This window comes from Pollachius pollachius, assembly GCF_949987615.1.
Source record: "Pollachius pollachius genome assembly, chromosome: 3".
Taxonomy (NCBI): domain Eukaryota; kingdom Metazoa; phylum Chordata; class Actinopteri; order Gadiformes; family Gadidae; genus Pollachius; species Pollachius pollachius.
This window is the reverse complement of record NC_136936.1, coordinates 51,271,411-51,289,838: the sequence shown is the minus strand read 5'-3', so window position 1 is coordinate 51,289,838 and position 18,428 is coordinate 51,271,411. Positions and strand designations below refer to the sequence as shown.

Genomic DNA, 18,428 nt, shown 5'->3' with positions numbered 1-18,428 from the left:
GCCCTCCCAGGTGACCCAACATCCACCATACGCAGTACTGCAGCCTTAGAGGTTCACAAAATGTGCAAAGCTAACTACCAACCTCTGCAGTAACCCCAAACCCTGTCATACTGGAATCGTAACGTTCCAGTATGAACCACCCATAAGTAACGTAACCAGCACCTCACCTTGAGCGGAACGATGATGCAGATCTTGTGGTCCTTTGGTCGTCTCATTGCAAAATACAGCCAACGGACTTACCTTGAGGCGATCTGGTAGTTTGTTGCCGTTGGTTTATGTACAAATCATTGACTAAACATTTCAGCTCCCCCATTTAACTAATTAACAATGCTAGCTAGTACAAAATAAACTAATCATGCCTTTTGGCCACTTCCTCGCTTCATATCGCATGAGCATTGCCATATTGATCCGGGTGTGGTCTGTGTGACCAGCGATGCATGCTAGGATACAGTGCTGTCGAAAGTCTACAGTTCTGTAGACATGCTCCCCTCCAATCAGTTACATGACCTGGAACATCCGTCAAGACCGGACAGGGACTCCAAGGAGAAACGCCACGAGTAGGATGGGAGGGCTCTTTCTCAGCGACTAGAGTACTCCAGTGCTTACGGGAGAGAACCATTGCACACATTTCAATGTTCCTCTTAATAGATCTTGAAGCTCCAGTGAGGATTTCTTCAACTGAAGAGCAGAACTGCAGCTTGAAGAGAACCATAGTTGGGATGTTTCCAAGATGGTTTCTGATTCAAAGGGGAACCATCTCCCAGGTCCAGCTAGCCTCGTCCAATACATTAAAATTCAGCCCAAGAAAGACCTGCATCCCAGCACAGGAGTCCAGAAGATACAATCCACAGGGCTTTCCAGCCATCGATCATGTCTGGGTAGCAAGGGCAGCTACGTCGCAGTCTTTCAAGCATGAATGACCATTTAAAAAAATGTTGTGATGTACAATAAGTGTGAAAACCAATGTCATGATGCTCACACAAAGTATGCCACGTCACATAGACCCCCAGGCCAGGTCGAACCCTGACCACCTGAAGAACACCAGGCCAGGTCGAACCCTGACCACCTGAAGAACAACCAGGCCAGGTCGAACCCTGACCACCTGAAGAACAACCAGGCCAGATAGAACCCTGACCATGTGGAGAACAACCAGATAGAACCCTGACCACGACCACATGAACACCAGGCCAGGTAGAACCCTGACCACCTGAAGAACACCAGGCCAGGTCGAACCCTGACCACCTGAAGAACAACCAGGCCAGATAGAACCCTGACCATGTGGAGAACAACCAGATAGAACCCTGACCACGACCACATGAACACCAGGCCAGGTAGAACCCTGACCACCTGAAGAACACCAGGCCAGGAAGAACCCTGACCACCTGAAGTACACCAGGCCAGGTAGAACCCTGACCACCTGAAGTACACCAGGCCAGGTAGAACCCTGACCACCTGAAGAACACCAGGCCAGGTAGAACCCTGACCACCTGAAGTACACCAGGCCAGGTAGAACCCTGACCACCTGAAGTACACCAGGCCAGGTAGAACCCTGACCACCTGAAGAACACCAGGCCAGGTAGAACCCTGACCACCTGAAGTACACCAGGCCAGGTAGAACCCTGACCACCTGAAGTACACCAGGCCAGGTAGAACCCTGACCATGTGGAGAACAACCAGGCCAGGTAGAACCCTGACCATGTGGAGAACAACCAGGCCAGGTAGAACCCTGACCACGACCACATGAAGAACCCCAGGCCAGATAGAAGCCTGGCCACCTGAAGAATCCTGGCCTCGCCCACACATGAATTACTATGCTAGGTTGAACTAGTCGTCGAAATTCTACGTTTGTCCAAAATTCTTGAACACTTCCAATAGTGAACACACAGTACTGACCAAGGTCAGTTATTGGTTGTGCAGGGTGTGTACAAATTATAAAAAAGGTTGACTCATGTCCCTGAAGTGACGTCCTGACAGTCAAATGGTTTCCTCATTGAGTATCCAGCGGTGGGGAGCAGGGCCTTGAACAGAGCAGCGGTGGGGAGCAGGGCCTTGAACAGAGCAGCGGTGGGGACCAGGGCCTTGAACAGAGCAGCGGTGGGGAGCAGGGCCTTGAACAGAGCAGTGGTGGAAGGTCTTTCATAGCACGATCCTCCTCATCCCATCTGACCAGCAGGCTGATGAGCCCTCTACTGGCTCAGATGCAAGCCTTCATCAGGTTGAACTGTAGAGTGGTGGACGAGGCAAGCTGGCCCTGGAAGTTGGGTCCACTCAAATCAGACACCATCCCGGTAAGATCCCAACAAAGACCCTTTTCGTAACTGCAGTTGTGCCCTCTCTACGGCTTCAAGATGTATGGAGTGGAACGTTGAAAAGTGCTCTATGGTTTTCTGGTGCAAGACCAATATTGTGTTCAAGTTGATGAGGAAGAGCCCGCACATCTTCCCCCCGGGCATTTATCCTTAGCTGAGACCCTGTCACCATCTTAAATGACGTTCCAGTTCTTGTAACCAACGTCACGAAGGCCTCTTTAACACTTGGTTTCTCCTGAGGGGGCATGTCTACAGAGCTGGAGGCTTCAGACACCGCAGGACCCTAGCATGAATCTCTGATCACTCAAACCACACCCTCGTCAGTATGACAAAACGCATGGGATATTAGATGGAAAGTGAAGGTGAAGTGGGCTGAACGAAAATATGAACACAACCTTGGAGTATGTTTTGGCTGTACTCTGAGAAACCCTATTTGTTACTATTCAACAAAACTCACTGAGAACTTCCACTGAACCACTTCTAATGACAGCATTCACAACTAATCATTAAAACATAACCCTAAAAAAAAAAAGAATAATAAACCTACACCTTTCCAACATAGTGCTCAAGCATGAAGAGGAAATATCTGGACTTACAGTTCAGTTTCTTCTTCATGGATCGATTGTGATACTCACAGAATCTCAGTTTCTCCTTCTTGACCTGTGAAGGACAGCAACAAGCAGGTTAGTTTTAGAGCTCAAATGAATACGGCGGCAAAGCTGCCTCATCTTCACCTCAGGGGTGCAAACCGCTGATGGCCCAAAAGGCTCAGGACTGCACGGCGCCCAAGCCCCTTCCTAGGATTCATGCTACATTTTTCTACACAAACGGTGTAAGACACAAAAGCTTGTCAGTGATGAAGCAGAAAAAGTTGACAATGGTGCTAGTTTTCAGTTTGAAAAGAACGCCGGCAGTATTTTATCAGCTGAGGACGTTTTCATTGCAATAACAACTGAGCTAATCTAGAGTTAAAACCAGTGTTTCAGCAACTGTAAATACGAAAAAGGTAAAGATGGTCATTTGAGTGAAAATGACACAAAGGAATTTTAATAAACATCAAATTTGTTATTATATTTATATATATTATATTTATTATTGTTATTATATTTCACATCCATTTGATTATTCCTTGATCCAAACAGTCTTTTTTTCCTTTCATCACTTTAGTGGTACAGAACTGCATTATTTAGCTCACACTGCCATCTATTTGCCTAGACATGCAACAGCATAGTAACTAAGAAAATATAGGTCACAGAATCTTGGGACAGGACGAAAGAAAAATCATGGATAATATAATACTACTACATCTACAACAGTATTGTCTATAACCCAGATAAAAAGGTTAAGTTAGAAATAATTTATTTCTTCTTTAAGAGCTAGAGACTAGCCAAAATGTGTTTAATCCTTTCCCCTGGGATGAAATACTCATTGGTATTATGAGTTTAACTGAGATTAAACTTAAAAAAAAAGGTATGTGCTTTTCTGACAATAGGGTTAGGGTTAGCAATAAGCAGACTGTTCAAAAATATACAATGTGGTGGATTGATAGATAAATAGATTTACCCCCGGCCACGATAAATGTAGGAACTCCACCAGGTCACCCTTAAATGCAGCAGAATGCAGGAAATCACATCTACGAGATTCTCTCTCTCTCCCCCCCCCCCCCCCCCCCCCCTTTATACTTCTATTCATGGATTCCTGGGGGCTGAGCGCCCCCAAAAAGTCAGAACCTAGAATCGCCCCTGCTACCATTTAATTCCAATTCCATCCAGAACCAATATTAAACATGTAAAGTAAGCCTAGCGGAAAAATATATGTTCTACTCACAGCAGGTCCAGATCTTTTGGTCCGTTTTACTTCAAAAAGTGTTCGTTACCTCTCGGTTAACCTGGAGAACAGAGGACCGGATCTTTCATTAGTTGGAAACTCCTACCAAGTACTGATTCAACTTCTAAAATAACATGGACACCATACCTGGGAGACATTAGACGGCTGCCGGGGAGACCGACCTGCTGGGTTTACTGGCAGCAGAGAGGTAAGTCAGAGCACACTGAGCACGACACGTAACAGGTGAACTCATCAGCGAGGAGCGGGGCCCTAACTAGTGGAACCACGTGCAGGTGCGGTCCCTCGGGTTGCCTTGGTAACAGTGAGATAATCAATTTTACCAAAGAAATGCGGCCACGCAAACACAAATCGCATGGCCATACAAAGACACACGCAATGTTTTGCGGGTGCTGAGGATGTCGCCACATGTCACCTTCTTATTATATAATGTATAGGCCTATATGTATAATACATATTATATATGTATATTTATTTATTCATTATTATATGTATTTAATTATTATAATTATATATTTATTTATTTATCTATTTGCATTAATAGTATTTATTTGTTTTATCTTAGATTCGGTAGGACAACAATCATTTTGACCGAAGTCTTAACACGTGAATTGATTGTAGGCTATGCATCTGATCCCGACAACATGTTTTAACAACAACATTTTAGAATAGATGGAATTTGCACTTCAACACAATAACCTATGGCTCTTAAGTGTTCAAATAAAGTGTGCACGTCCAAATGTGAGCACGCAGCATTCGCAACCTTCTACAAATCAACCACAAAGTGTTTAGCATTTTACTGATAAAAGCTGACCCTTATGCCGTGACATTGTGTTTCAATGCCGTGACCCGGATTCGAACCGGGGTTGCTGCGGCCACAACGCAGAGTACTAACCACTATACGATCACGGCGAGCTACCAGGGCTGTGAGAGACGGTGTCTCTGAACTGGTACCTCATTCGGGTTCTTTAAGATACAACACTAATAAGTCCAGAAGGAGAATCCAGATGAGATCCGGATGTAAAAGATTAAAGAAATCTACGGCAAATCAAACAAAATAAGCTAAAATACAAATCAAATCGAAAACAAACCCCATATAAAACTATGGTCAGCTACAAGTTGTTGTTGTTCTTATACTCCAGAATAGAGGAACTATGCCCTTGAAGAGAATAGCCTATGGCATTTAAGTGTTCAAATGAAATGTGCATGTCCAAATGTGAATGCACAGCATTTGCGACCTTCTACAATTCCACCACAACTTGTGTAGCATTTTACTGATAAAAGTTGACCCGTATGCCATGACATTGTGTTTCAATGCCGTGACCCGGATTCGAACCGGGGTTGCTGCGGCCACAACGCAGAGTACTAACCACTATACGATCACGGCGAGCTACCAGGGCCGTGACAACGATATCTGTCAGTGTGTAACCCGTTGTAACTCACGGGGGGGGTACGAGCGAAACGAGCGAAAACTGTCAGGATCTGATCTGGTAGTCACTAATGAGAGCCAAGTCTCTGTTCTACTGAACAATTCACATCCTCTGGAATAGGACAGTTCAAGTGGTTGTAAATATAACAGCCAGCTAAAACCTTAACGTTACACCTCACAGGGACGCGCTCGAACGGACAGTTGAATGTGAGTCATATATGCCCGTTATACAAATCAGTTGATCTTATCCGTTTACAATCTTCAAAAATAACAGTTTCAATAGTCAGTGTACAACAAGAAGTGATCGCGTATGAAACTTCCAAAGTCAGAACATGAAGGTGTCCTTCACTCCTTAACTGAAGCTCCCACCGCGGGAGGTCGCTGCGGCTGCAGAAACCCGGAGCTGCAGAAGACATGCGCTTTGCTCCCTGAGATCCGAACTCAGAAGTTTCAAACCGCGCACGACATCCTTCCCATCCACTGCGTTCATGTAACTTGTGCTTTTATTTAGAGCGGTTCAGTCTCATTACTCGGATGTGATGCGTTTCTGCAAGTGGGATTGACTGGATAATACAAAATGGGAGAGCTGTTTTGGAATTAGAGCAGACACTTTTCAACTACTGTCTTCTGAGGAGAACTCTTCCACACTCTGCTTTGTATTATTATATGTAGGCTTCATAAGGTGCAAGAGGTAAGTCTCTCTCCAGCTTTTTAATCTGAAATGTAGACCTGTACAAAACGTAGGCATACAACAAATATTTTTGGGGCAATAGACTACTATTTTTTTTAATGTTTAACTAACGTTGTAAATGTACATTGTCTTGCTAGGATTTAATGGGAACAAAAAACTTCTTAAAATATCTTCCTTGTGTTTTGAATGCAAACAATTCTTCAGATGTTATTAACACAGACACTACTATTCTGTTGCATCGTCATATATAGATTTTTTCTAAACCATTTGGAATATCCAAAGTGGACTGTTGTTTATGTTTCCTGACTCGAAACGGCCTTTAACGTTTACACTAGTCCTGCTTAAAGTGTTCTCTCGATGAAGGCAGATGAAGCGCGTTTAACCTCTGCGAGACCACCTAATAAGATATGAGCATGCGGGACCTGGTCTGACGCGAACAGCGACGGCTTCTGGAGCCCAACCTGCGCTCGCCTCCCTCACACGGCCTCTGTTTCCCCAGCCAACATGAGCCGGTCCTACAGGCTGCTGCAGCAGTGTCTGTCCCTCCTGATGGTGGTCCGACTGCAGGGTGAGTGAGACCCCCTCAGGGGTTAACCCTCCCCCACCACCGCTTACCGCGAAAGCCTCAAGACTCACTTGTTCAGAGTTCACTTAGACTCTGCGTAGCCTCCCCCCTTTCCCCCCCACCCCTGATACGCACGTATTGTGTGTTGTACGTCCTTGCACTTCAAAACAGTACTTAGCATGGTGTAGCGTCTTACCCTAGCTATCTCTGTTGTGTACAGGGAATGGGTTAACTTGGTGATGGTTAGTGCTTGGCACTTGGTTCTATGAACATTGTTACCGTACCGACAGAGATATGTTGTTGTTTCTCTTTCTTCTGACAAATGTACTTATTGTAAGTGGCTTTGGGTCAAAGCGTCTGCTAAAGGCCCTGAATGTGCCGGTAATGTTTGAGCCGCTGTCCCCAGGCAGGGTCACGGCCCCGGAGCGGCAGGAAGCCCCGGTGGAGCTGCCCTTCACCCTCAGCTGCTCCCTGGCCCGCGAGCGGCCGGGCGACGCGGTGAGGCAGGTGCGCTGGCTGGACGTCCAGAACCAAACGCTGCTAACCTACCAGCCCGGCCAGACGGACAGCGTGAGCGGCCAGCAGCACGTGGAGCTGGCCCCCGCCCCCAAGGACTCCTCCGCCATCACCATCCGCAGGGTGGGGTTCCGCGACGAGGGCTGCTACACCTGCATCTTCGACCTGCTGCCCAGTGGCTCGCAACAGGGAACCACCTGCCTCACCGTCACCTGTGAGGACCACGAACACACAACAGAGGGTCACAACACACAACACAGGACTGAAACACACAACACAGGGTCACAACACACAACACAGGGTCACAACGCACAACACAGGGTCACAACACACAACACAGGATTACAACACACAACACAGGGTCACAACACACCACACAGGGTCACAACACACAACACAGGACTAAAACACACAACACAGGGTCACAACACACAACACAGGATCACAACACACAACACAGGGTCACAACACACAACGCAGGACTAAAACACACAACACAGGGTCACATCACACAACACAGGATAACAACACACAACACAGGATCACAACACACAAAACAGGGTCACAACACACAACACAGGATCACAACACACAACACAGGATCACAACACACAACACAGGACTAAAACACACAACACAGGATCACAACACACAACACAGGACTAAAATACACAACACAGGACTAAAACACACCACACAGGATCACAACACACAACACAGGACTAAAACACACAACACAGGGTCACAACACACAACACAGGGTCACAACACAGGATCACAACACACAACACAGGACTAAAACACACAACACAGGGTCACAACACACAACACAGGACTAAAACACACAACACAGGACTAAAACACACAACACAGGATCACAACACAGGACTAAAACACACAACACAGGATCACAACACACAACACAGGACTAAAACACACAACACAGGACTAAAACACACAACACAGGGTCACAACACACAACACAGGATCACAACACACAGCACAGGATTAAAACACACAACAAAGGTTTAAACCACACAACACAGCATTAAAACTCACTGCACACATTTAAACTACACAACCCAGAATTAAAAAAAAACACATATTTAAGATACACATCCAGGATTAATACACACAGAACACGTTTTACACACAACAAGGGACTAAAACAAACAACAGAGGTTTGAAACAGAACATCACAGGTGATGTTCTGTCAGAAGCCCTGCCTTCAGCCGCAGGTCTCCTGAGGAGTGCATCATTCTAATGGTTCATAAAGGGTCATAGTGACTTCATGCCTGAAGTCACTTCCCATTATTTGATCTGCTGTTCTTGGCGTTGTGAGGTTTGGGAGGATATGTTGGGAGCTTGTCTGGGACCCACCCTTCCGTTGCAGAACCTCCTAAAGTCTACTCAGAGAGACCATCCACATACTGTGGTGGGCCGGAGCAACAGAACTCAACGGCCTCTGGTCTGGAGTGTGTCGTCTGCTTGGAGGAGATCATGTGGAGCTATGGAGGGAGGGAGGGGGCTCTGATTTTTAGATTTGAAAAGGTCTTTATTGAAATACTGCATGGAATATATAAAATGATACATGTTAAGAAAAGGTCAAAGAAGAAATCAGGAATGTAGCCAGATTTCCTTCCACAGCACACTCCGAAAACACATTCCAACACAATTCTCTGAGTTATTACAATGTTTTTTTCTCAATGCGAGAGAGAGAGTGGAGAGACAGAGAAAGAGAGAGAGAGACAGAGAGCGAGGGAATGAGAGAGAGAGAGAGAGAGAGAGACAGAGAGAGGGATTCTGCTAACCAGAAACATCTGTTCATAAATCCGTCAGTGTTTATGCGTTTGGGGCTCATACCTCTGAACATTAACATTGTCCTCCCAACCTGTTCTCTTCTGGTTCTCCCCCATCATCCATCTCTCTCTCTCTCTCTCTCTCTCTCTCTCTCTCTCTCTCTCTCTCTCTCTCTCTCTCTCTCCTTCTCTAAGTAACTAATTAACTTTGTAAATCCCGTAATCGTTAGTAATTGAGTCATAGGAAAACGTTTAAATCTTCACAAACCTGAGCGTTCACAAACCAACTTTCAATAAAGTTGTTTTTAAAACTGTCTCTCTTCCTCCCTCTCCCCCCCTCTCTCTCTCCCCCCCCTCTCTCTCCCCCCCCCTCTCTCTCTCTCCCTCTCCCCCCTCTCTCTCTCTCTCTCCCTCCCTCTCCCCCCTCTCTCTCTCCCTCTCCTCTCTCTCTCTCTCTCTCCCTCTCCCCTCTCTCTCTCTCTCTCTCTCCCTCCCTCTCCCCCCTCTCTCTCTCCCTCTCCCCACTCTCTCTCTCTCTCCCCCCCCTCTCTCTCTCTCCCTCTCCCCCCTCTCTCTCTCTCCCTCCCTCTCCCCCCTCTCTCTCTCCTTCTCCTCTCTCTCTCTCTCTCCCTCTCCCCTCTCTCTCTCTCTCTCTCTCTCTCTCTCTCTCTCCCTCCCTCTCTCTCTCTCCCTCTCCCCTCTCTCTCTCTCTCTCTCTCTCCCCTCTCTCCCCCCCCTCCCCCCCTCCAGCCCGCATCACGCCGGCCCCTAACCAGACGGCGGTGGCGGGGAAGCGGGCGGTGCTGTCCTGCTCCTACGGCCTGCCTGAGAAGGTGCAGCAGGTGATGTGGAGCCACACCCCGGGGCGGGGCGGGGCCCAGGGCGGGGCCCAGGGCGTGGCCTCGTACGCCCGCCGCAGCGACCCCATGGTGGAGCCGCCCTACCAGGGCCGGGCCTGGCTGTCCGCCTCGCTGTCCCACAGCCAGCTCACCCTGCAGCGCGTGGCCGTCGCCGACGAGGGCTGCTACACCTGCCTGTTCCACACCGCCCTGGAGGGGCCCCGCAGCGCCACCGTGTGCCTGGACACCTACGGTGAGGGGCCGGGGTCGCTACCATGAGGGGCCCGGCCGAACGGCTAGGGGCCGGGGTCACTACCATGAGGGGCCCGGCCGCAAGGCTAGGGGCCTGGCCGAACGGCTAGGGGCCGGGGTTACTACCATGAGGGGCCCGGCCAAACGGCTAGGGGCCGGGGTCACTACCATGAGGGGCCCGGCCGACTGGCTAGGGGCCGGGGTCACTACCATGAGGGGCCCGGCCGAACGGCTAGGGGCCGGGGTCGCTACCATGAGGGGCCCGGCCGAACGGCTAGGGGCCGGGGTTACTACCATGAGGGGCCCGGCCGTACGGCTAGGGGCCGGGGTCACTACCATGAGGGGCCCGGCCGTACGGCTAGGGGCCGGGGTCACTACCATGAGGGGCCCGGCCGAAAGGCTAGGGGCCCGGCCGAACGGCTAGGGGCCGGGGTTACTACCATGAGGGGCCGGGCCGAACGGCTAGGGGCCGGGGTTACTACCATGAGGGGCCCGGCCGTACGGCTAGGGGCCGGGGTCACTACCATGAGGGGCCCGGCCGAAAGTCTAGGGGCCCGGCCGAACGGCTAGGGGCCGGGGTTACTACCATGAGGGGCCCGGCCGAACGGCTAGGGGCCGGGGTTACTACCATGAGGGGCCCGGCCGTACAGCTAGGGACCGGGGTCACTACCATGAGGGGCCCGGCCGAAAGGCTAGGGGCCCGGCCGAACGGCTGGGGGCCGGGGTCACTACCATGAGGGGCCCAGCCGAACGGCTAGGGGCCGGGGTTACTACCATGAGGGGCCCGGCCGAACGGCTAGGGGCCGGGGTTATTACCATGAGGGGCCCGACCGTAAGGTGAGGGGCCCACCCGTAAGGTGAGGGGCCCGACAATACAGTTAGGGGCCCAACCGTACGGCGAGGGGCCCTGGGTATTCCCACCACCGTTATCAATACTTTTTAAACCAATGCTGGCTGCTGCAGCTCCAGGAGTTCTCCATCCAGAATGTTACGGGGAGGAGAGGGGTGAGGGAGGAGAGGGAGGGGTGAGGGAGGAGAGGGGTGAGGCAGGAGAGGGAGAGGGGAGGAGAGGGGTGAGGGAGGAGAGGGAGGGGTGAGGGAGGAGAGGGGTGAGGCAGGAGAGGGAGAGGGGAGGAGAGGGGTGAGGGAGGAGAGGGGTGAGGGAGGAGAGGGAGAGGGGAGGAGAGGGGTGAGGGAGGAGAGGGAGAGGGGAGGAGAGGGGTGAGGGAGGAGAGGGGGTGGCCTGGGCCAGTAGCACCTCCTGGGGGAGCACTTGAGCCCCGATAGTCGGGGATTTGTGAGGGAAAGCCGGGAACATCTTGGATCAGGAGAGGAATGTGGGCACTGCTGCCCTGAGGCTCCTGTGTGTGTGTGTGTGTATGTCTATGACCGTGTGTGTGTGTGGGTGTGTGTGTGTGTGTCTATGACCGTGTGTGTGGGTGTGTGTGTGTGTGTATGTCTATGACCGTGTGTGTGTGTGGGTGTGTGTGTGTGTGACTGTGTGTGTGTGTGTATGACCGTGTGTGTGTGTCTGTGTCTGTGTATGACTGTGTGTGTATGACCGTGTGTGTGGGTGTGTGTGTGTGTGTGTGTATGACCGTGTGTATGACCGTGTGTGTGTGTGTGTGTGCGTTCCAGAAGATGACTGTGCTACTGTTTCCAACACAGTGAGATTCTTTCTGTCCCATCACCCTATGCTACTCTCTCTCTCCCCCTCCCTCTCTCTCTGTCTCCCTCTCCCTCTCCCTCTCTCTCTCCCTCTCTCACTCTCTCTCTCTCCCTCTCCCTCTCCCTCTCCCTCTCCCCGTCTCCCTCTCTCCCTCCCTCCCTCCCTCTCTTGTTTTATAGCTCGCTCTCCCTCTCCGCCTTATCCCAATGATCTGGACCAACAGTAAAGGCTATTGTTTTGGATGAATCGTGACTGTAGGCGTCCATGCAGCAGCCTCACATTGTTGTGATGGATGGGTCATGGTTCCTCTGGTTCTCTGTTCCATGGACCTGCTCCATCACTCACACATTATTCTGCTGCCATCGCAGCATCACTCTCTCTCTCTCTCCACTGCTGCCTCTGTCTCTCTATCACTCTCTCTACTGCTGCCTGTCTCTCTATCACTCTCTCTCTACTGCTGCCTGTCTCTCTATCACTCTCTCTACTGCTGCCTTTGTCTCTCTATCACTCTCTCTCTCTCTACTGCTGCCTGTCTCTCTATCACTCTCTCTCTACTGCTGCCTCTGTCTCTCTATCACTCTCTCTATTGCTGCCTCTGTCTCTACCACTCTCTACTGCTGCCTCTGTCTCTCTATCACTCTCTCTCTCTCTACTGGTGCCTGTCTCTCTATCACTCTCTCCCTCTCTACTGCTGCCCCTGTCTCTCTATCACTCTCTCTACTGCTGCCTCTGTTTCTCTATCACTCTCTCTCTCTCTCTACTGCTGCCTGTCTCTCTATCACTCTCTCTACTGCTGCCTGTCTCTCTATCACTCTCTCTCTACTGCTGCCTCTGTCTCTCTATCACTCTCTCTCTCTATTGCTGCCTCTGTCTCTCTATCACTCTCTCTCTACTGCTGCCTCTGTCTCTCTATCACTCTCTCTCTCTCTCTCTCTCTCTCTCTCTCTCTCTCTCTCTATCACTCTCCCCTGAGTCTGGGAGGCCGTGCAGTAAAGAGCCATGGGCTAACGCAGCAGCAGAGATCTTCTATCCCTCCGATGTCCCCAGATCCATCACAACTCACATGGACATCAGCAGCTCGCACCTATTCCTCTGAATATGGATTCACATCTGGATATTGATCCACATCTGGATATTGATCCACATATATATATATGGATTAATATGTTGCTATTGATCCATAACTGTATGTTGATTAATACGAGGATATTGATAAATAACTGGATATTGATTAATGAGAGGATATTGATCTATATCCATACACTTAGATCTGGATCTGGATTCATATTGTTATGCCTGTTGAGATGGAGTGCTCCACCTCCACAGCTGAGTCAAACCAGTACCGTGTGGTTAGCCTCCACCTCCACCTCCACCCAAACCTGGTGGAGGTGGAGGCAACCCCAAGTCTGAAGCGGCCAACAAGTGTTCTCAATTCCTCCAACAACATTCCTGCAGCGCGGAGAACAGGGAATTGAAAACAGCGAGAGCCTTACTGACGGGGTCACAGCGAGACTCACATTCCACAGCCCCACCACACGTACCACCGCCTGCTGACTCCTGCTGAAGTATAGCATAATAATAATATAGGATAATAAAGTATAATCTGGTGATGTTAATTATCTCCTGCTGGAGGCCTGAAAATGAAGTTGGATGATAGTATTCACGACATGGATAAGAGGATTTATTATTTAACTGATTATTTGTCCTGAAATGGGATGACATTTAAGTTCTGCATTTTATGACGTGTTACATCTTGGGCTGAACGTTTAAAGTCGCAATGTATAATATTTCAGCTAGCAGCTTATAATAACCTGGGCATGCTATCAATAAATGACAGCCTTTAACTGACTCACCATCCGGTCAGGGCCCTCACTTTACTCAGTTTACAAGAATCGTACTCATATCGACCCCCCTAAACCTACTCACCTTAAACCCCTCCCACTCACTCTAAACCCCTCCCACTCACCCTAAGCCCCTCCCATTCACCTTTCATCCCAGTTCAGGATGAATAATGTGTCCATAATACATCAACTAATAAATCTTTGTCGTGTATACAATCTTCCAACTTCGTTATCAGGCGTCCAGCAGCACAGAATTAATATTCCCCAAACGTTACTTCTGAGCCGGCTACAAAGTATGAATCGTTTCGCTGTACACGCTATTCTCGTAGGTTTAAATCAACGCCAGTAGTTAGAAGTAGTTCCACCTGTGCTGAACAGTAACGCACTGATCCCCCCTTCCTGAGCGTCTGGCTAACCGACGGTCCCTGGTTCCCCCCCCCCCAGTGCTGCCCAAACCCCAGGTCAGCTACCGGACCACCTCGCCGGGCGTGGTCGAGGCCAACTGCAGCTGCGTGTCCCGCCCCCCCGCCGAGATCGTGTGGAACGTGGAGGGGGACAACCGCACCCTGGGGCCCCCGGTCAGCACCCAGACGGCCCAGGACGACGGCACCACCCTGTTGGTCAGCACCCTCACCGTGAGGGCGGGGCTCCTGAAGGACGTGTCCATCAAGTGCCTGGTGCACCACAGGGGGTTGGAGTCCGCCATCGCCGTGTCCATGAACACCAAAAGTCAGTCTCCTCCTAACCCCTACCCCCCGTCAGTCTCCTCTAGTCTCCTCTGGTCTCCTCTGGTCTTCTCTAGTCTCCTTTCGTCTCCTCTCACCTCCTCTGGTCTCCTCTCGTCTCCTCTGGTCTCCTCTGGTCTCCTCTAGTCTCCTCTGGTCTCCTCTAGTCTCCTCTCATCTCCTCTCGTCTCCTCTAGTCTCCTTTCGTCTCCTCTCACCTCCTCTGGTCTCCTCTCGTCTCCTCTGGTCTCCTCTGGTCTCCTCTAGTCTCCTCTGGTCTCCTCTAGTCTCCTCTCGTCTCCTCTAGTCTCATTTCGTCTCCTGTGGTCTCCTCTTATCTCCTCTCACCTCCTCTAGTCTCCTCTGGTCTCCTCTGGTCTCCTCTGGTCTCCTCTGGTCTCTATTCTCCTCTCATCTCGTCTCGTCTCCTCTAGTCTCCTCTAGTTTCCTCTAGTCTCCTTTCGTCTTCTCTCGTCTCCTCTAGTCTCCTCTGGTCTCCTCTCATCTCCTCTGGTCTCCTCTAGTCCCCTCTGGTCTCCTCTCATCTCCTCTAGTCTCCTCTAGTCTCCTCTAGTCTCTTCTAGTCTCCTCTATTCAGTTCGACCGATGGAGTCTGGGTCACTGTTGGTTTAAAGCTGCTGTAGGTAAAGTCCCAGAGCAGAATAGAGTGGAAGTGAGCAACATTTTGAACTCAACAACTAAAAAATGTCTTGTCTTTCTCTGCTCCCTCCCTACCCTCCCTCCCTACCCTTCCCTGGTGGCCCCACCATTGAGAGATGACCTGTGATTGACAGGCAAGACGGATTCCCAGGTCCAATCAGGGAAGAGACGCCCTGATTGTTCAGAAATTAACCCGGGAGCCGTCTCAACAGCCGTCTCACAGCGCATCTCGCTCAGTAGTAGCTGACGGACTGCTTGGCCATTTCTAACAAATTACACTTCAACAACAGCTCTTCAGTCTTACCTACAGCGCCTATAACTCCAGTGAAGTGAACACGCTGGATGTGTTTCTGGGAACAGGGGCTGGGTGAAGCTACACATTACCCAGGAATGTGGAGCAGTGGGAAGGACTTCTGGATGTGGTTAGCAAGAGAAGGGCCAGAAATGCATAACTCTCACACTTCAGTCTCCTAAAGGCCCTCCCCAGGCCTCTGTCACATCAGGCCCTCACAGCCGTACGTCATATGATGTGGAGCGGCAGGTTGATAAGTTCACCTTGAGGTAACGGGTGACAGACTGATTATGTATAATACCCTTGGGTATCACGGGGCGTGAGTGTGCATACTGTGGATGCTCCTCGACACAAATCCAATCTTCCCCAGCCCAACCCAGCCCCTCCTGCTCATGACCCATGCTGAAGTTCACATGAATTCATGTGAAAAATGACGTCTTCGCTGATTTCTGTTTCTCTGTTTCTGATTCTCTGGGGCCAGTTGGAACTGCTCTGGCCATCCTGATCTCAGTGACCACGGTGGCCGCGCTGCTGGTCATGTCTCTGTGCTTCTGCCTGTGGAAGTGCTTCCTGCACAAAGATGGAGAGGATGTGTGAGTCTCAGCCTACTTTTACCTTCACCTCATCACAATGCTCTGGCTGTTCTGTTCTGTCCTTCAACTTTAAACTTCCTCTGAGTATACAGGAACGCTGAGTAACAGACATGGCATCCATCTCAAACTACAATCCACTTCAAATCCATTTTTTAGTTTTTCTTTGGATAAGAATCCCATCAAAATGGAGCTGGTTTGGGTTTGGGGGATTATACAACGAAAGCTTCTTCCATCATCTCTCTGCCAGCTAGAGCATGTGGTTCTCCCTGCCCTGAGTAGTCACACAGAACATCAGAGGGTAACAAGACTGAAACGGTATTTCTTTCTTTCCTGTGTCCAGCTGAATAATCTCTTGGATCACCTGATGAGAAGGACCTGCCCATGAGCCAATCACATCGATTCCAAAGGTTTCACCGAATCACCCAAGTACTGCCTCACAGCCGCCTCTGGTACAATCCCACCGTGACCCATGAGCACAGACATTCAGCACTACCCCGGCCCGGTCTGTTCAGAGCCGAGGGGAGCGGGTCTGGTCCCGGATCGGTGGGGGACCTTCTCTGTCTTCTCAGCAGGGCGACGTCCTCCTGACTACCGGGTCCCAGGATAGAATATTAAATTCACCATCGCCGGTTTATGGTCTCTTAATTACCGGTAGTTTTGTCAAATAACAGCATCTGATCAGCTCAAATAATTGTTTATGTTTATCTCTTGCATTAGTTTTACATTTAGAGGCCCGTGGCATGTGATGTATTAGTTGAAGGGTGCTGACCAATGGGATGTGTCCTTCATCTTTCTCCGCCGTCGGTGTGTGAATGTGTGTATGAATGGGTGATTGTGAGGCAATCTTGTAAAGCGCTTTGGGTGGCCACTGGTTACATTAGAAGCGCTATATAAATGCAGTCCATTTACCATTTCCCAGTATTTTGTGTTGTGTGTGTGGCGGTGCTACGTGAGTGTGTGCCTTTCTTGTATTTTCTATAGTTATGAAATGTTAGACTCCCTGGGGACGGGACCATGTCCAGCATGGCTTGAATCATTTGCCATTGCAATGCTGAGGCCATATTGGTGGGTTGATGGCGTGTATTAGCCTTGCGCTGTTTGTTTGCATGTGCAAGCGTGTGTCTTGACTGAACAAAGCTGCCCTTGTTTCACCAGAGCGTGTCTTGTTACTGTCGCCAGAGATGTCTTCTCTCAAATTCACCTGTTGTGGTGCACTTGAGAAACTGTGAACTCATATATAATCTACTTATAAATTACCCTGGGCCCAAAACACTTTGTAATTAGGGTGATAAACCTTTTTCTATTTTATTGTCTGGTATTTATAGACAAGCTTTGGAAGGTTATTGCTAAAGTCCTCTTCTACCTAAAAGCTTTCTAAACATCTTCTGAGTCTTACCGCCACACAGCTTATTTTATGTTGGATAAAATTTTAGTTTATGTTGTAATGTTACCTTGTACAAACGTGACGCAAAAGGTTGTATCCTTTAAAAGCAAAGACTGAACGACCACTTGTGTGACACACACATTAAAGGTATTTAAAATCAGCTTGTGTCAATACAGTACACATTCCTTCTTGTTTTCTTTCTTTGCCCCAAATCCTAAACAGTCTAACATAAGGTTAGCCGATCGCTCCGGGAACACAGGAGGAAAGATGAGGTCTGTGGAATCCTTGTTTCATCTCCAGTTGTGCCGTCCAGATGCTGTTTAGACCTCTGGACTTTGATTCGTTTGAGTGAACACGCAGGCACACTTATCCGTCTTCATCACTCTCAGAAGAAGCCTGGATCTCCCTAGCATGCCTTCGCTGCCCGCAGCGAGCAGGTGATTGGCTGGCGGCCGTCTGCAGATGATCCACAAACACGCGCTGCTGTTCTGTTATCACAGGGTCGTCTTTCAGAGCTACTCCTCCTGTTGGCTCAACCAATTGCTATGAAATATGTGTCCATAACTCGATTTATTTATGCTACCATGAGGGCCTTTTCCCTTACATGTTTTGCTTGAAAATATCTAAACTGTCTGAAGTTAAATTCCTTCTTAATCCAACTGTGTGTATTTTAAACATTGATCCTTCATGCAACACTCATAATACACAGCCTGCCTGTTCTTTAACACGATTTATATCCCATCGCACTCTGACAAACGGCTACACAAACACACGTACACACACAGACACACAAAAAACACACACACACACACTGGATGACCTCAGGGCTGATAGAATCAGGCATGCCTCACACAATGACCCCGCTAGCCCCCATGCGCTCCATCTCTGTTATTTCAACCCGTCCTTTGTCTACAGTGTGTGTGTGTGTTTGTGTTTGTATGAATGTGTGTGTGTGTGTGTGTGTGTGTGTGTGTGAGCATGCACAGCGACCCCCCACACGTCCTCCTGTGTGTTTGTGT

The 18,428-nt window shown here is 49.5% G+C and overlaps 1 protein-coding gene across 1 annotated transcript; it reads left to right on the top strand.

Annotated features, from left to right (window-relative positions):
- Positions 1 to 6,079: 6,079 nt before the first annotated feature.
- LOC307072085 (OX-2 membrane glycoprotein) lies at positions 6,080 to 16,485 on the top strand. The gene is made up of 7 exons (XM_079731259.1): positions 6,080 to 6,274; positions 6,774 to 6,842; positions 7,246 to 7,569; positions 9,905 to 10,246; positions 14,200 to 14,484; positions 15,914 to 16,025; positions 16,366 to 16,485. Exons 2-7 carry the CDS (start codon positions 6,779 to 6,781, stop codon positions 16,367 to 16,369), a joined length of 1,131 nt encoding a protein of 376 aa, XP_079587385.1. The 5' UTR covers positions 6,080 to 6,274; positions 6,774 to 6,778; the 3' UTR covers positions 16,370 to 16,485.
- Positions 16,486 to 18,428: the final 1,943 nt, after the last annotated feature.

Coding starts and splice junctions, on each gene's coding strand:
- LOC307072085 (XM_079731259.1), top strand. CDS start 6,779: ATGAGCCGGTCCTACAGGCTGCTGCAGCAGTGTCTGTCCCTCCTGATG. Junction 7,570..9,904: donor CACCTGCCTCACCGTCACCT/GTGAGGACCACG, acceptor CCCCCCCTCCAG/CCCGCATCACGCCGGCCCCT. Junction 10,247..14,199: donor CGTGTGCCTGGACACCTACG/GTGAGGGGCCGG, acceptor CCCCCCCCCCAG/TGCTGCCCAAACCCCAGGTC.